The sequence below is a fragment of the Camelus ferus genome, chromosome 26 (assembly GCF_009834535.1).
Source record: "Camelus ferus isolate YT-003-E chromosome 26, BCGSAC_Cfer_1.0, whole genome shotgun sequence".
Lineage (NCBI taxonomy): Eukaryota > Metazoa > Chordata > Mammalia > Artiodactyla > Camelidae > Camelus > Camelus ferus.
Window position 1 is genome coordinate 27,479,040 of NC_045721.1, and position 18,518 is coordinate 27,497,557.

Consider the following 18,518-nt stretch of genomic DNA (forward strand, 5'->3'; position numbering starts at 1 on the left):
CCTGAAGCCCACAGTTCTGCCCTGGTCCTCGCCCTGCTCTACCCATGCCCACTGTGGGTCAGGGTCCACCCCTGCCCACCTGCAGGCCCAGCACCACATCTCACAGAACAGATCATGTGTGGAAAACAGACAGACACAGCAGCCTAAGGCCTGTGAGGAGGCGGGAGAGACCTGCGGTGCCATCCGTCCACCTGAGCGAGGTTCTTACAGCCAGGTCCACCACCTCCCCCCAGCTGGGCCTCCGCCCCACAGGCCGGCCTACACGGCAGCTCATGGGAACCCTGTGGTGGCAAAGGGGACTGGCCTCTGGGGACAAGCACAGCACACGGCAAAGCAGGAGGTACCTCGAGTAATAAAGCAAGGCGGCGGTCCTTGGAGGCGTGGAGAAAGGGCCAGGAAGGAGTGCAGTGGGGGAGGAAAAAAGGGAAAACAGGGTCAGGAAGAGGCAGGCTGTTCTCAGGACTTCGGTTTGACAGCAGTATTTATGGAAGCATCTAGAATCATCAGGGAGTTAAGTCTGAGCAGTGGAAGTACCACGAAGGACATACAGGAGGCCGTCTGAGCACACGGATTCATGTCTCCGCTTCAGAGTCTCTGACGACAATGAGGCCACGGAGCTAAAGCGCCACCTGACTGTGCCCTGAAAACACGCAGCCTGGCCGCCGTCCCCACCTTCAGCTGACAATGAACGCGTCAGAGCACGCTTCCTGGAGGGTCACTCGCTCCCTCTTTAACATCTGAGGGTCAGCTCCGCCAGAGTGTGGGAAACGGACTCCACCTGAGCCTCGGGCCCGGCGGCCAGGCTCCCCTTTTGCTCGCCCGTTTGCAACACGAGATAGGCCCCTGCCTGCTGCTCTCACGTCGCCCGTCCTGCTCAAGGTGAATGGACTAGCCACTCCATGGCCTCCCTCACCCTCGCCGCAGCCCCGTGTCCACACCTGATTGTGCACACGCTTCTGGCAGTGGACATGCAGGGACAACAGGGACACCGGGTCCTGAGTCCTGGCCTTGAACTGGACTCATTCCACCAGCTTCCCACCACCCGACACCCAGTTTCAACTGGAGTTTCATCAAGTTGAGAAGCAGACACACTCGGCTGGAGGACGGGGGGAGGAAGGAGAACTTGGTGACCGTCCACGCTCGGCCTTCCACTAAGGCACCCAGCCTCCAACAGAGTGAAGCCTCAATAGACAAGACCTGGGGGCAGACAAGAGGCTGGGGGGCCACCTGTCAGAGGGTCCATGTGCCCAAGATGATGCGTTGGCCAGACCGCAGGCCCCACTGACACTCGAGGGGGTTGAAGTTGCTGGAGTCTCCCCATCAGGCCAAAGACGGAGAGAAACTCCAGCAGGTGCCACTCCCTGAGCACCTCCTCGAGAAGGGTCCACCCCACAGGAGGCCTGTGAGACCCAGGACAGCCCAGTGGCTGGTGTGCAGAGCAGAGGGGTTCCTCAGGCGCCAACCTCGGAAGCAGGTTACGCCAGAGCTAGAGACGCATCTATTTCTGAACTTTCACACAGATTCAGAAATGGTGTTGGCTGTAACTGCGTCTCCTGGAGCAGCCTATGGAGAAAAAGTGCGACGTGACCAGGCAACCGGACCTAGCCAGTCCTGGGGGCCCATGGCTCGGGGAAGCCACGGCCCAGGTGATGAACATTTCAGAACTGAAAGACTGGTTTTAAATTTTCATAAATAGAAGAAACTGCAAGCAAATTCTTTTGGAAAGCTAAAACATACCCTCTCTATTTTTAACAACGCAGAACTTTCATGCTCCTCAACACCCCCACAGCACGGCCTCACACCAGTGACACAGAAACTAAGGAGAGTGTCTGCTCCCTCATTCACTGCTCAGGACACAGGGCTCCAACCCTCCCAAACACTGTACTTAGAAAAACATCTCACATGCCAGGCTGAAGACTTCTGTCCCAGGAGTAATGTTGTCCCCTGAAACACTGCTGCTCCTGGTATTTCTTTAGGACAGAACAGTCTGCTCAGGAGAAGAGCGGAAACCCTTGGGAGGAGCTTATTGATTCAGAGTGGGAACCAGGGCGCCTCATGTGCTCTGACTCATCCCTGAAGACGTCCTCACGGTTTCCATTAGCACCAGGGACCCCACACACTCGACCGCTGGCACCTGCCTGCGTGTGTGTTTCCGTCCCTGGACTGGGAGAAAGGGCACAAAATACGAGCTCTCCTCTGTGTGCTGTGGTCCCCACCAACTGACCGACTCCTGACGCCCCAGCCCGTCAGACGTTCCCCGAGTCCCTGCAGCACGTGCCTGGCACCCAGGCCAGGAGAAGCGGGAGCTGTCCCTGCTCCCGAGGAACAAAAACAAATACTGCAACCACAGACGGCATTTCCTCTTTTAGTTTCAAGAAAGAAGTCACACTAAAACATAAAACAATAAATCAGAACTAACATAACCTCCTGCTATTCGTACATGGAGGCATCAGGACGCTGCTCACCTTCTGCACGGTAAGTAAAGCTCTATTAAAACATGGACACTCTCACCCCTGGACCACAGGCCATAACTCAAAAAAAAGCCATACTACCATAAATATAATCCGAAATGAAAAAAAATGTAAAGAAGTCATTTCTTTTCCAGCAATTTACAGATAAATGAAAATCCAAAGAAATAAACAGCTGTGGTGCCGGCCAGGCAGGCTCAGGGCCCCACAGCCACCCTGCCAGTTTCACCATTTCCCCCACAAACTCAAGGCAAACCATGGAAGTGCACTCCAGGGCAAGACAGTGTTAACGTGCTGAGGAGACAGGTTCTACTAGGAGGAGGCGCAGAAGCTCCCCAACCTGAGACCTGTTTTCATCGGAGATGAGTCTGGACAGAAAAGTGAAGGGAACCAGGGCAGGGCTGGGGAGGCTGACGAATTCTGACATGGAGATGGCAGGGGACGCGCCTCTGCGGCTCAGTCCCTGCTGAGAACTGCACTTGCTAAATTTGGGTCCAATACACTAGAAGCCTGGATGCCTTTGTGGGCCTCACCTCTGCTCCAGGGATGGAGCTGGGGTCCTGACAGTGGAGGCTGAGGAGAGTGTGGACAACACCTGGTGGGTGCCTTCCCTGTTTCCAGAAGAGGATGGAACTGAGCGCTGCAGGGAGCCTGGAGCCACACCCTCGGGGATAGTCCCCAACACACTACCATCATCCAAGGGGACAGAGGTGGCCCCACATCCAGTTCCAACCACAAGCTGTGTGTTTTACCTCCGTGTTCGTGTTCCCCTGCCCCAGTAATTGGTGATACATCAGTAAATTTCTTATCACAAATACAACTTTCCTTTTTTTTTTTCGCATTACACTGAAAATATAGACAAACAATTTGTTTCTCCAAATTTTAATCCTCAAAATCCAACAACATATTTAAAATTCTTACCTTCCAAAAGAGAATGCTGCAGTGCCGACAAAAATGTAATGTGTCTCCGTACTGCTCCTTAGTTGGGTAGTATTTCTGAAGTGCAAAATACATCAACTTCCATTCGATGTGACCTTTTTCTGAAAGGATCAAATGTCTACAAAACTAGACAAACAAAATCCTGTTCAGAATCAGCAGCTGATTCTCTATGTGCATAAGAATTTTCTGCATGAAACATGAAGTGCATGCCCCATCCCCAGTCCCATGGCTGGTACTGGTCCTGGAGGGCTGGGGGCAGCCCAGGGCAGCACCAGTGGGCCACACGCAGCCCCAGGAGAGGCATCATGGGGGAAGACAGGGGCCTGCCCTCGACAGAGTGAGAACTCACTCTCCTTCTGCTCTGTTCTGGGCTGTTTTTAGAATCATGGCTTTTCTGAACATGAAAAATAAGCCTGAGCACAGTGATTTTTGTCAATTCTGCTTCTTCCTGAGAAATACTATCCCTGAGCAGCTCGTCCCGGCCCCACACTCACCTGCTTCTCGGCGAAGTGGTATTGGCAGAGCTTCTTCCACAGCCGCCGGTCCTCACTGAGAACGGCCAGCGTTGGGGTCACCTGCCCCAGAGTGACGATGTCCCAGCCATCCGAGAGCCTGTACAGGATGTTGTTGAGCATGTGCACCGGGAGGTCGCTGAGTGTCAGGCCGCCACTCACATGCTGGGAGGGAACAAACACTCAGTCTGCGACAGCACCAGGCAGCCCCGTCAGGTCCCACGTCTTCCTCCTCCTCCCGCCTCGGGATGTGTGCGCCCACCTCCCCCCACTCCCGTCTGAATAACGCACAGCAGCTGGCCCCGCCGGGACCTTCCCTGACAAGCACCCCTCCTGACGTGGCATCACGACTTGCATCAGCCACATGGGTGGTGGCCATGTCTGTCCAGGCCTCGACAGACAGGCTCCCCGGGAACATGTCTTGCAGACGGATCTCCCAGGACAGGGATGACAGGAGGGCAGCGCTCTGGCCGACCTCACATTAGGGCCGCATAGACCTGACTGTCAGGTCACCCCTTAGAGCTGAACTAGGGATCCCTGCTCTTTGTAAATCCTTTATTTCAATGGCAAATACGTCGCCCAAAGCTAAGTCACCTTTGAAAACCACCACCTTCATGTGGAGCCTCGAGTGCAGTGACAAAGGGACCTTGGCCCGACCGAGGGTGCAATTTGTAGATGACTTACACTCTAGGCCACATATTCCATTTAACTCTTTCTCTTGTTCAGCACCAGAGATAAATGAAACACCTCTTAGTCAATGGTGTCAATGTTTTTCTTGTTGAAACTAGTTACCATAATAAACAGAAAACATGAAAGCAACTGGCGTCATCTGCAAGTCCCCTCTGAACGACACACACACACAACGTACAAGACGAGGTGGGAAACATGAACCCTCCAGAAGTACCAGCCAGATGAACGCAGTCACTGCAACACAACTGAGCCTTAACTTGTCAAACGTCATTCTGGCCTCAAACCCCTAACTTCCTGTGAAGGTAATGACTTCATCACCCACAGCATCTCTTCTAATTACCATCCCTGCTCTCTTCCCACTGATGACTGTAGGCCATGAAAGGACCTTCTGGTCTGAATTCATCTTACAACAGTTTAATGCACACTTTTGAGATGTAAGGAAAAAATTCTTTCAAAAAGCTCTAACAGCTTTTCACACACACCGAGAAGCAGCAATGACCCTGATAACACAGCACAGAGTGTAATCACTTTCGGGCCAGAAGATTCACACCTTAGTCATCTGAAGATTCTGTAGCTGCTGCTGCCAGCTGAGAACAGTTTCTAGTCGGCAAATCCAAATGTTGATATTTCCCACCAGAACAGACTTCCCCACTCCTCTGATCAGAATGCAAAGGGTAGAGCTTAGGTCTTGGAGGAGATCTTTGATTAGGCGAGGGTTTTGGTGGTCACTGAGAACTGGAAGAAACAGAAACAGAACCACACACTGGTCACTATCGCTGCTCGAAGCGAGGTGCTTTTGTAACCCAAGGGTCCATCAACAGACAACACAAATAAACTGTGCTTTACACACAGTGGAGAATTACTCAGCCTTAAAAAGGAAGGAAGCTGATATGTGCTACCCCCAGGTGAACCCCGAAGACTTTATGTAAGTGAAATAACCAGTCACAAATGGATAACTATTGTTTGATGCTCCTTATGTGAGGTCCTTAGAACAGTCAAATTCATAGCGACAGAAAGCAGGCGGAGGTGCCGGGGCTGGAGGACGGGTGGGGAATCAGTGTTTAACAGAGACAGAGTGTCAGTTTTGCAAGATGAAGAGTTGTGGAGATGGTGGTGGAGACGGCTGCACAACAGTGTGAATGTATTTTATTGCACTGAACTGTATACTTAAAAATAGTTAAGATGGTAAATTTTATGTATATTTTACCAAAATAAAAATGACATAATTTCACTGTAACCCTACAGTGGCATCATTTTTGAGGTATCACAAATATGATGAGATTAAAAAAACTTTAAAATATTGTCTGCTAGTCTTTTTGGTTGACTCTACGGTTTTACCTTTGAAACTGTCAGTAGTCTCTGTTTTCTTTGGTACGTGTCATGAAGGATTGGTATTTGTTAGTTTTTGTTTTTTGTTTTTTCTGGTAGTCTCATGATTTTGTGCTTAATTCTGTAATACCTTTAAAATATATTTAAAATTTTTTTTATTGAAGTGTAGTTGATTTACAATGTTAGTTTCAGGTGTACAGCAAAGTGATTCAGTTATACATATACATACGTATATATATTTTTCCAGATTCTTTTCCATTATATGTTATTGTAAGAAACTGAGCGCAGTTTCCTGTGCTATACAGTAAGTCCTGGTTTATCTATTTTTCATACGGTAATGTGTAAACCCTGTTAACCCTCAACCCCTAATTTATCCCTCTCCCCCTTTCACCTTTGGTAACCATAGTTCATTTTCTGTGTCTGTGAATCTGTGTTTGGTTTGTAAACAGAATTTGTATTGTAAAATTTATTTTTTGAGTGAACTTAATCAGAAATCTAGTTTTAATTTTATTTGTAATTTCTTTTTTTTTTTAATATTACTGTACTTTTTTTCATTTTTCAGTTTTATTAGGTAAAATTGTTAAAATCTGACAGCACATATACAATACATGGCATGTAAATACATATATACAATACACTGCACATCATTTTTTTAGTTTACATATATGTTCTGTTCATTGTTTCTAAGAACAGTTTAGAGCTTAAGCTTTTTAAACTTACATAGTTATCAAAGGAATAAAGTGAAGCACAAAAGAAGAATCAACAGAATGCAGTAATCCAATCATAAAGGACCTTCAGATGTGCTTACATGTATTCAAGAAATCAATCATCTAAGGTATAAATAGTAGTTCATTTGTCTTTTTTTTTTTTTTAAGATACCACATATGAGTGATATCATTGAGCATTTTTCTTTCTCTTTCGCTTACATCACTCAGAATGACCATCTCCAGGTCCCTCCATGTTGCTGCAAATGGCGTTACTGTTTTTCTGGCTGAGTAGTGTTCCATTGTAAAGAATTGATATTTAAAATAGCATAATATGCATAAACTCAGTTTCATTTATTATGGCCACTAACAAACCAAGACAAACATGAAATTAAAAAGAGAATTACAGGCGCACTTGCGCCTAAGCAACAAAGTCACGACTTGCTAATAATTATGGGAACACTACATAGTGAAGGCGGACTGTGACTGTTAACCAGGGACAGTAAGGTGTCTTCTTAAAGCTCAGGGACTAGTTACCCTTTGTCATTGTAATACACCCCTGTGTGCGCAAAAGCACCTTGGAAGGAAACAGCAGTGACACTAGCACAGTATTTGACACCATAACACTGGGTAAAATGATAGAAAGATCCAATCTCCTTGCACCAAATTCCTAACTAAGATTTAGATGATTAAAAGTATCAGTCACCACTTACCCTTCTGAACGATTTTGTCCAGAATGTGGAAGTAATTTTTCTGGGCCACACCACTCAGCGAGGTCAGCTGGGACTTGGCGATCAGCTGCAGCAGCTGGAGAGAGAGTCAGGGTGAGGTCCCCTCAGCAGGGATGCAGGCCCGGCCCCTCCCCCGGGACAGACGCGTGTCTGCACTCCATCTGCAGGAGGTGACCGGGAAGGTGGTCCTGCATGGGCTCCAGGTCTGCCCAGCCCCACGGCTGCGCCATCTCCTGTGAAGACCAGTCACAAGCTGGCCACATACCCGACCATCCTCACAACTGGGTCCCCCCACCAGTCCTCAGACCCCCTCTTCCTGCCTGCCATCCCGTCCTGGGTCCTGGGCCTGCCCTCGGGCCCCTCTCAGCCCAGCTTCTCCTGCGGGGGGCGGGGGCTTCGCAGCCTTGTCCCCTCTGGCCTCTCATCTGAGATGCACAGACCTGCCCTTGGCCCTAGTGTGATGTCCACCCTGACACCTAGTCTGGTCTGCATGCCGTCCTGCCTCCTGGGCTCCTCACCTCCCAGTGGTGTGCTGCTCTCAAAGCTGGTCACGTTCCTTCTTTGTTAACCTGCTCTGAGTGAGGCAGGGTCCCTTGTGGGGAAGGGGCTCCTCAGCCGGAGCACTGTCCCCTCTCCTCTGCTGCTGCAGGGAAGCTCAGTGGTATGACTCTCAGGTGACCACACACCCGTTAAGTTTCCAACAGATTTTGCTTTATATGTCTCTGGCCTCCTTTCAGTGAGATATAGAAAGCAAAATCTGTTGGAAACTTAATGAAAATTTGTTAGAAACAAATATTGTAGAGATTTTACATACCTCTTCAAATCTGACAACTAAAAACAAGGAAGGAGGTGGAAGAACTATATGACCACCAAACCTTGTTCTACAAAAAGAAAACATTACATCCCTAAAATAGAGACTCTGCAACTTTCTTATGTGTCAACAGACACACCTTCCCTCTACTCAATCTCGATATTTCCACAAAGTGGAGTTGAATCCCGGTTCCACTATGGAGAGAAGAGGTAACTGGCAGAAACCCCGTCTGGTGAGAACTCAGGGTGAGAACACAGAAACCCACGATGGGACTCGGCCTCAACACAGCCCCAGCCTGGCGAGGCTGCCGGGGAGCCCATGGCCCCAAAGGAGCCCCAGGTGCTGGTCACGTCAGTCCCCTGGCAAACTCTGGGGCCAAATCAAACAGGAATAATCCACTCAAGCTTAAAGTCACTTAACTCCCCAACTTCTTATCCTTCTGGTAACACTTCCAAATGCCTAGGAGCCATTACAAGGAAAATCCTCCCAAAGTCTCACAGCACCATTAAAAACCTCAAATTAACAGCTTCCTGACCATCACTTACTCTGCCCACAGGAATAGGAAGGTGAGAAAGTCACAGGGTGATTCATCTTTGTGCAAATAAGAGTAAACCACACGTGGAATATATGGTAAGACCCTTTCTTTCCTGGATGTAGGCTAGGAATTAAAATCTCTTCTAAAACATGTCATTAACACAGTGAAGCTTCTGTGGAGTTCTATTTTGTATGAATTTCCTTTTTTCTCTTAGCCCACTGTTCCTCTGCTAAGGAGGGCTCATACTCTGTGAAGAACAAAGCAGAAAATGCACATGTAACAACCGGGTAATGAATCCCAGGAAAAACTCCGATCTCCTCTCTATCTCTGAAGGTTCCAGGTTGCACATGGGGCTCAGTGAAACCTCAGGAGGAAAGCGTGGGGAGGTGCCCCAGCACCCGCTGAGAAGCCTCAGGACCACGCTTCCTCCAGACACGCTCCCTGGGGGTTTCCTACCCGCGAACAAGCACAACCTTACTCAGCTGCCAAAAGCATCTTAAATATTTTACACTCAGCCTCCAAAATCCAGCCACTCAAAAGCATCACCAAGTGGCTTTGAAATAAAACACTCACTCTGACCACATAATTGAACCTTCGGGTGTCCTGGATCGCACTGGAGAAGTCTAAGCGATTAAAGGCTTCCCCCAAGGTACAATAGCCGTGTCTCTGGAAAAAACAGATACACAATACTTAAAATTCGCTGAATGAGTCAATGAGTCAAAATGAACTAACAGTTAATGTCAACCAGTCTGTATGATTTTTTTTTTTTAATTTTGGCAAAGGATGTTAGTTTTTTATTTATTCCATATTTAGATGAGAGTAAAAATAAAGCAATACTAAATTTAAGTCATTTATGTATAATCCGGATCCCATGCACTGGCATTTTTACACCACTGTTGATATAACGACAAAAATAGTTATTAAATGTCTTGTTGATTTGTTTTGTTGGGATGTGTGTGGGGGAAGGTGACATTAACCCTAAAATCATAGAATAACTGGATGTGTTCTGGCTGTACAACTACAAATACATACTCAAAGGCATGGCTATTGTGAAGAAGCACCTGCTACGGACAGACATGTGGACACGTTCAAGTCCTCTGCAGGGAGTCACATGTGCCCGCAGGCCCAGCCTGGCCTGGCCCAGCCCAGCCCAGCCCAGCCTCACAGGATCAGGGTCAAGGGGCAGCTGAGCGGGTGGGGTTGGGGGGAGGTTCTGAAAACCAGCATTTGGGTGGAGAGGGCTGGGGCGATGGAAGTAGTGGTGGTCAGTGTCCAGGCTGGGAACCCAAAACCTGAGAAGCCAGTAATTAGGCCCACAGGTCCAAGAGGCAAAGGCCACAAGGGTGACATGAGTAACTGTCTTTCAGGACCAGAAGCACTGCCGTTCTATTTCAGATGTTCTCCCTCAACGATATGTCCTATACTCTACTGATTGGTACAGATGTGTACCTCAGGTTGCAGGAGACATTTTAAACCCTATCTTCTGTATCTGAAATACTCAGAACACAGATATTCACCTCAGAGTTGTCGGGACAGAGAGTGGGGAACAGTCACAGAAAACACGAGACAGATTTGCCTCACATTTCAAATTGACACAGGAGGGGGTCCAGAGGGCGGCTGGAGCAGGAGCACCGTAGTCTCAGACTAAGATGGCTGATCTGGTTCTGCACCCAGATCCCAACAATAGTCCCAATGTGCCACAAGTCAACAACATACATTTATTTAAAACATTCAATATGTGTGTTAACTGAATACCTACTCTGTGCAAAATATCTTCCTGTGAGCTGTGAAGGAAGTAATTAGACACAGATCATAATCTGAAATCAGTCCCAGCTGATAATTCTTCTCTTCTCAGTGAACAGAATTCTAAATGCTAGTGTAACAGATTCCTTCCAGGCAGCCACCATCTCACCACAGCCTCTTCTTAGGGGGAACTTAAAATTGCACATTTGAGCCACATGACAGCATCCACCTCAGGGGCTGTCCCATCTGGGGTTGGCCACGGGAACAAAGCAGTAGACAGCTGGCCTGCAGCAACTGAGAAGACTAAAGGCATAAGGTGGTGGTGAGAGTGGGGGAACCCCTTCCTGCGCCTGCCTGTGCCCCATCCCCAGGATCCAAAAAACACCCCTGCACACTCGCAGGAAGGTGCCCTTCTGTTTCCTGAGCCAGCCTCACCTGGATCTCCGTCCTTTGGTCAGTGTGGTAATTCCCACAGTAAAGTATCTAACAGTCTTTCCTAAGTTCAGATTAGGTTAGATTCCACCCAATACCTTCCAACGGTGCCCTGGAGTGTATCTTAAGGATCAGAGTGGTTTCACATTCATTTAACAGTATTAACCATCACCAAAGAGGTCAAATAAATTCTGTCTCGAATCTAGCCCTCAAGCTTCTAGAAAGCTGGGCTGGTTTCAAAACACACATCATTAACACTTCTGGAACACGTTAACTTATGCTAAAGTAATATATGCCCCCTAAATTATTTTCCCCAATTGCTGCAAAATAAGGCAAATGTTTTTCTCAGACTACAGAAGGAAACAAGCCTCCCCAGATACCAAGCAGAGAAAAAAGAAACATGCAGAGTTGAGGTGAACAGACTGTTTGCAAAAGAAGGTAGGGGTAGGGCTCAAACTGCTCTCTGCAGATTCCAGTTTAATTACTAATGCACCTTAGCTAATGTACAAAATAAATGAGGGGTCTACAAATGTCCTCACCCTCTCAAAACACAGGAGAGCCAGGACACATCCCCATCAGTCCCAGAGGCTCACTATGAACAGCTTGGGGGGGACAGTGGGAGAAAACATCAAAGTACCTGGGGATCCACACTTGTTCTGAAATAGCCCTCTGCTGATTTAGATTTGTACCAGGGGCCCTGACATACACTATGCACACACACAAATCACTGTCTTAAAGACACTCACATGCTTTCACCTGCCAGAATGTGAATAGAGATTCAATACTGCAAAAGAAATAATTTAATGTGACATCACATATTCAAGAAAAATAATACAAAATATACTCTTATTTATAACAGAATACTTACTTCTCTTGTGCTTTCTTTATGGACATAGATCCATTTTTCACGATAAAAACCTAGAATAAAAATTAACTTTATTTTAAAAATCTGTTAAATCATTACAAAATGAAGAGTTTAAAGAACTTCAGTAGCTGCACATGCTAAAAAAATTATCTGACATTGTATGGATAAGAGATGTCTTTACTTGGCTAAATGTAAACAGAACTGCTTTGTTTCCTAACTGAACAGCATCTTTTTAAAGGTGCTGAAACATTTTTACATGAGAAATGATACGACAGAACCAAGTCTTAGTAACTCAGAAGAAAAGAGTGAACTGTGACTACAGTCCTATCAAAACATATGTAGCTATAAACATGCATTTTGTATACACCCTAATAAAATTTCCTCCTTTACTGCCTGTCCATGGTATTCCATTTAAATACATTTTTCCATGTTACTCAAATCCCAAAGCTTCCACAACCACACAAAATCTATGGGATGCAGCAAAAGCAGTCCTAAGAGGGAAGTTCATAGCGATACAGGCCTCCCTCAAAAAAGAACAATCTTAAATAAACAATCTAACCTACCAGCTAAAAGAATGAGAAAAAGAAAAGCAAGCAAAACCAGAAGTCAGCAGAAGGAAGGAAATAATAAAGATCAGGGAGGAAATAAATAAAATAGAGATTAAAAAAACAATAGAAAAAAATCAATCAAACCAAGAGCTGGTTTTTTGAAAGAGTAAACAAAATCGACAAACCTCTGGCCAACCTCACCAAGAAGAGAAAAGAGAGAGCACAAATAAGCAACATAAGAAAGGAAAATGGAGAAATTACAACCAATACCACAGAAATACAAAACAGCATATGAGGATACTATGAACAACTATATGGAAGCAAAATGGACAACCTAGAAGAAATGGACACGTTTCTGGAAACATACAGTCCACCAAGACTGAATCAAGAAGAAACTGACAACTTGGACAAACCGATCACTAGAAATGAAATAGAATTAGCAATAAAAAACTTCCCTGTGAACAAAAGTCCAGGACCGCATGGCTTCACTGGGGAATTCTATCAAACATACAAAGAACTCATACCGATCATTCTCAAACTCTTTCAGAAGACCAAAAAGGAGGAGTACTCCCAAACTCATTCTATGTAGTCACCATCATCCTGATACCAAACCCAGAAAAAGACACTCCCCCAAAATGGAAATTACAGGCCAATATCACTGATGAACATAGATGCCAAAATCCTCAACAAAATATTAACAAACAGAATCCAGTAGCACATAAAAAAGATCATACACCATGATCAATTTGGGTTCATCCCAGGGACACAGGGGTGGTCCAACACACACAAATCAATCAATGTGATACATGACATCAACAAGAGAAAAGGACAAAAATCACATGATCATCTCAATAGATGCAGAAAAAACACTGGATAAAATTCAACACCCATTTATGATAAAAAACTTTACCAAAGTGGGTATAAAGGGAACATATCTCAACATAATAAAAGCCAAATATGACAAACCTACAGCCAGCATAGTACTCAACAGTGAAAAGCTGAAAGCCTTCCCACTAAAATCTGGGACAAGACAAAGTTGTCCACTCTCACCACTCCTATTCAACTGAGTCTTGAAAGTCCTAGCCTCAGTAATCAGGGAAGAAAAAGAAATAAAGGGGATCCAAATTGGGAAAAAAGAGGTAAAACTGTCACTATATGCAGATGACATGATACTATATATAGGAAACCCCAAAACCTCCACACAAATACTAACTAGAGCTAATAAAAGAATTTGGCATGGTGGCAGGATACAAGATTAATGTACAAAAATCAGCTGCGTTTCTTTACACTAACAATGAATCAACAGGAAAAGAAAGTACAGAAACAATCCCTTTTAAAATTGCACCCAAAGTAGTAGGAATAAATCTAACATAGGAGGTGAAAGACTTACACACAGACAACTACAAAACATTGATTAAGGAAATTAAAGAAGACTTTAAAAAACGGAAAGATATCCCATGTTCCTGGATTGGAAGAATTAATACTGTTAAAATGCCCATACTACCCAAGGCAATCAACAGATTTAATGCAATCTCTATCAAATTACCCAGGACATTTTTCACAGAATTAGAACAAATAATCCTAAAATTTGTATGGAATCATAAAAGACCCAGAATTGCCAAAGCAATATGAAAGAAAAAGGATGAAGCTGGAGGAATAACCCTCCTAGACTTCAGACAATACTACAGAGCTACAGTAATCAAAACAGTGTGGTATAGGCATTAAAAACAGACACATGGATCAATGGAACAGAAGACAGAGCCCAGAAATAAAGCCACAGACCTATGGTTAACTAATCTTTGACAAGGGAAGCAAGGATATACAATGGAGAAAAGACAATCTCTTCAGCAAGTCGTGTTGGGAAAACTGGACAGCAGCATGTAAATCAATGAAGCTAGAACACTCCCTTACACCATACACAAAAATAAACTCAAAATGGCTTAAAAACTTAAATATGAGACAAGTCACAATAAATCTCCTAGAAGAAAACATAGGCAAAACATTATCTCACATACATCTCAGCAATGTTCTCCTAGGGCAGTCTACCTAAGCAAATGAAATAAAAGCAAAAATAGACAAATGGGACCTAATTAAACTTACAAGCTTTTGCACAGCAAAGGAAACCATAAGCAAAACAGAACAACCACCTACAGAAAGGGAGAAAATATTTGCAAAAGATGAGACTGACAGGGGCTTGATTTCCAGAATATACAAACAGCTCATACAACTTAATAAGAAAAATACAAACAACCCAATCTAAAAATGGGCTGAAGGCCTAAACAAGCAACTCTCCAATGAAGACACACGAATGGCCAACAGGCACATGAAAAAGTGCTCAATATCACTAATTATCAGAGAAATGTGAATCAAAACTACAATGAGGTATCACCTCACACCAGCCAGAATGGCCATCATTCAAAAGTCCACAAACAATAAATGCTGGAGAGGGTGTGGAGAAAAGGGAACCCTCCTACACCATTGGTGGGAATGCAATGTGGTGCAGCCATTGTGGAAAACAGTATGGAGATTCCTCAAAAGAATAAAAATAGACTTACCATATGATCCAGCAATCCCACTTTCAAGCATATATTCAAAGGGAACCTTAATCCAAAGACACCTGCACCCCAATGTTCACAGCAGCACTATTTACACTACCTTAGACATGGGAACAACCTAAATGTCCATTGACAGATGACTGGATAAAGAAGTTGTGGTATATTTATGCAACGGAATACTACTCAGCCATAAAAAATAATAAAATAATGCCATTTGCAGCAACATGGATGGCCCTGGAGAATGTCATTCTAAGTGAAGTAAGCCAGAAGGAGAAAGACAAATACCATATGATATCACTCATATGTGGAATCTAATTTAAAAAAAAGACAAATGAACATATATAAAACAGAAACAGACTCACAGACATAGAAAACAAACTATGGTTATCAGGGGCAAGGGGGTGGGAAGGGATAAATTGGGAGTTCGAGATTTGCAGATACTGAGTGATATATACAAAATAGATAAACAAGTTTATACTGTATAGCACAGGGTACTATATGTGATATCTTGTAGTAGCTCATGGTGAAAAAGAATATGAAAGTGAATATATGTATATTCATGTATGACAGAAGCAATGTGCTGTACACCAGAAATTGACACAACCTTGCAAACTGACTATACTTCAATTAACAAAAAAACCCCCAAAGCTTTGAAGACTGTGACTCCATCCCCCATGGGACCCTCCAAGGCCCACGATGGAATTCACTAACATGTTCCCAGTAGCACAGGGCCTTTCGGAGCCCCTGTTCCCCACCCCCGGACCCATCCTGCACAGCTTCCAGTGCTGACCACCTCCACCTGCTGCTCCAAATCAGCAGCATCTCCTGCACCAAAGTCCAAAGTCAAGACACCTCAGGTTCCACATCACAGCTTTGGGGCAAACTGACTGGAATTCAGGATGGCTATTCCACATTCAGACACAGAGGCTGTTTTATGGGTTTTGCTGTCTTTTGTTTTGCTGCTGCAAATCTTACTATTTACTCAACTAAATGGCTGAGCTGTGAAAGCCTGACCACTAAGCCAGCGGGAAGCAATGGACATGGTGCTGCTACTCACATACCTGCATCAGCACTGATGTCAAAGCACTCCAGGCACCAGCATCCTTAACAAGTGAAATATCATAAAATTATTAATGAAGATGATCTTACATTGAGTATTTGTGTCATTTCTAAAATGGTCCTTTTTCCTTTTTTTGGATGCATATTCATGCTCTTCATTATTGAATATTTCTTCATCTTCACTATTTAAGATACTGAAAAAAAGATACATCTTATTAAAATATTTTGACAAGGATTTCATTTGTCACCAAAAATTAAAAATAACACCTGGTTTGTAATTCAGGAGACCAAAATGAAAATCATGTTAAATTCTGAAAGCAACCAGTTAATTTTCAAAGAAACAAATCACAGGTTTGAAATTATAAGGCTACCATTCAATTTTTTGTTGTTGTTGCTTTGTTTTAAAAAACCTGAGATTTACCCTGGTTCTTTTCAGAATGTGATATCTAGAAGTGATGAATATGGTTTAGAATCTCATAAGGACTTAGACAATACTCAACCAAGACAGTTTCAGACTGTAAAACTATAAATAAAATCTGAATTAAAACATTTTTTTCCACTTGAATACATCCAATTTTAAGCTTTCCCATTTTCTGCATGAAATAAGAAATTAAAATCATATGATAACTAAACAGCTTGAACACATTTTCTTTAAAAAAAATTCTTTCTTGTAGTTAAAAAAAAAAAAAAAAGACTATGCAAAAAGCAGCCCGCCCCCTCAAAATTGAAGATGCACACGATTTTTATTTTCAGCACACTGATAACTGAGCTGTTTCTGGTCTGACAGCAAGGAGGGCGGTCTGTGGGGCTGAGCTGGCTAGCAGAGGCCCAGGGACTGAGGCTCAAAACCACAGGAGTAACACTGCTTATTTCCCCATCACTACTCAGCCAAGAAAACTGTACACAAGGAGTTCCAGTCAAGATGGAGGGGTGGTAGGACCACAAGCTTGCCTCTCCTCGTGACTACAACAAAACCACAACTGAATGCTAAACAACCATCGAAAAACAGACTGGAACCTAGCAAAAAAGATCTTTTGCAACTGGAAACATAAAGAGGGAACCACAGCAGGACTGTAGGAGGGGTGTGCTCACGATATAACTGGGCCCCATACCCCCCAGGTGGGCGACTCATAAGTTGAAGAATAGTTAAGCTGCCGAGGCCCTCCCACAGGAGTGAGAGCTCTAAGCCCCACGTCAGGATCCCCAGCTTGGGTCCCAGCATTGGGAAGAGAAGGAGACCCAAGGACATCTGGTTTTGAAGGCTGGGGGGCTTGGCTCTGGGAGCCCCATGGGACTGGGGAAAACAGAGACTCCATTCACTTGAGAAGTGTACATGGAAACTCATGTGCACCAGGTCCAAGGACAGAGGCAGTGATTTCATAGGAACCTGGGCCAGACCTGCCTGCTGGATTTGGAGGGTCTCCTGGGGACGTGGAAGACGGCTGCAGCTCACTCAGGGGACATAAAAGCTAGTGGCGGACATTCCAGGACTGTTAATCTACATGAGCTTTCCTGGAGGCTGACATCTTGATTGGATCATTAGCACCAAGACCCAGCCCCACCCAGCAGCCTGTAGGGCAGCCTAAGGTCAAACAACGTACAGGGTGGGAACACAGCCCCACACATCAGCAGACTTCCTAAGTCACAAAGGCCTCTAGACACAGCCCTACCCGCTAGAGGTCCAGGACCAAGCTTCACCCAGCAGTGGGCAGGCACTGGCTCCTCCTGCCAGGAAACCTGCATAAGCCTCTAGTCCAGCCTCATCCACCAGGGGCAGAGTCCAGAAATAATAAAACAATAATCCCAAAGCCTGTGGAAGGAACCCACAAACATGTAGAAAGACAGATGATATGAAGTGGCAGAGGAATATCTGCCAGGCCAAGGTACAAGCTAAAATCCCAGAAGAAGAAATAAGTGATGAGGAGACAGGCGATTTATCTGAGAAAGAGTTTAAAGTAGATGGCCAAGATGTTCAGAGAATGCAAGAGGAATATAGATGCACAGAGTGAAGTTTTTAGCAAAGAGTTGGAAAATATAAAGAATACCTAAACAGAGTTGAAGAATAAAATCACTGAAATGAATAACACACTAGAAGGAACCAAGAATAGACTAAATGAGGCAGAAGAACAGATCACTGAGCTAGAAGGCAGATTAGTGGAAATCACTACTTCAGAACAGAAAACAGAAAAAAGAATAAAAAGAAATGAGGATAGTCTAAGAGCACTCTGGGACAACATGAAACACTCTAATATTCATATTACAGGGGTCCCAGAAGAGAAGAGAGAGACAGAGGACCTGAGAAAATTTGGGGGGACATAATAACCAAAAACTTCCCCAATTTGGGAAAGGGAACAGTCACCCAAGTCCTGGAAACACAGAAAGTACCACACAGAATCAACCCAAAGAGGAACACACCAAGGCACATAGTCATTCAAACTGACAACAATTAAGGATAAGGAGAAAATATTAAAACTAGCAAGAGAAAAGGAACAAATAACATACACGGGAACTCCCATAAGGTTATCAGCTGATTTTTCAGCAGAAACTTTATAGGCCAGAAGGGAGTGGCATGATATATTTAAAGTGATGCAAGGGGG

General features: G+C 44.7%; 1 protein-coding gene across 16 annotated transcripts in view; it reads right to left on the reverse strand.

Moving 5' to 3' along the window:
* FBXO25 (F-box protein 25) overlaps window positions 1–18,518 on the reverse strand; it is a 75,677-nt gene that overhangs the window by 46,557 nt on the left and 10,602 nt on the right. For 9 of the 16 annotated variants that reach the window (XM_032468528.1, XM_032468527.1, XM_032468531.1 and 6 more), the window contains 7 exons: window positions 16,012–16,115; window positions 11,763–11,812; window positions 9,293–9,385; window positions 7,356–7,449; window positions 5,160–5,344; window positions 3,902–4,084; window positions 3,390–3,533 (listed from right to left, as the gene is read on the reverse strand). In XM_032468528.1, the coding sequence (XP_032324419.1) occupies window positions 3,390–3,533; window positions 3,902–4,084; window positions 5,160–5,344; window positions 7,356–7,449; window positions 9,293–9,385; window positions 11,763–11,812; window positions 16,012–16,115 (853 nt within the window). Of the gene's footprint in view, window positions 1–344; window positions 372–3,389; window positions 3,534–3,901; window positions 4,085–5,159; window positions 5,345–7,355; window positions 7,450–9,292; window positions 9,386–11,762; window positions 11,813–16,011; window positions 16,116–18,518 lie in introns of those variants that run through there. The other 7 variants (XM_032468524.1, XM_032468535.1, XM_032468526.1 and 4 more) reach the window with 5 other exon arrangements.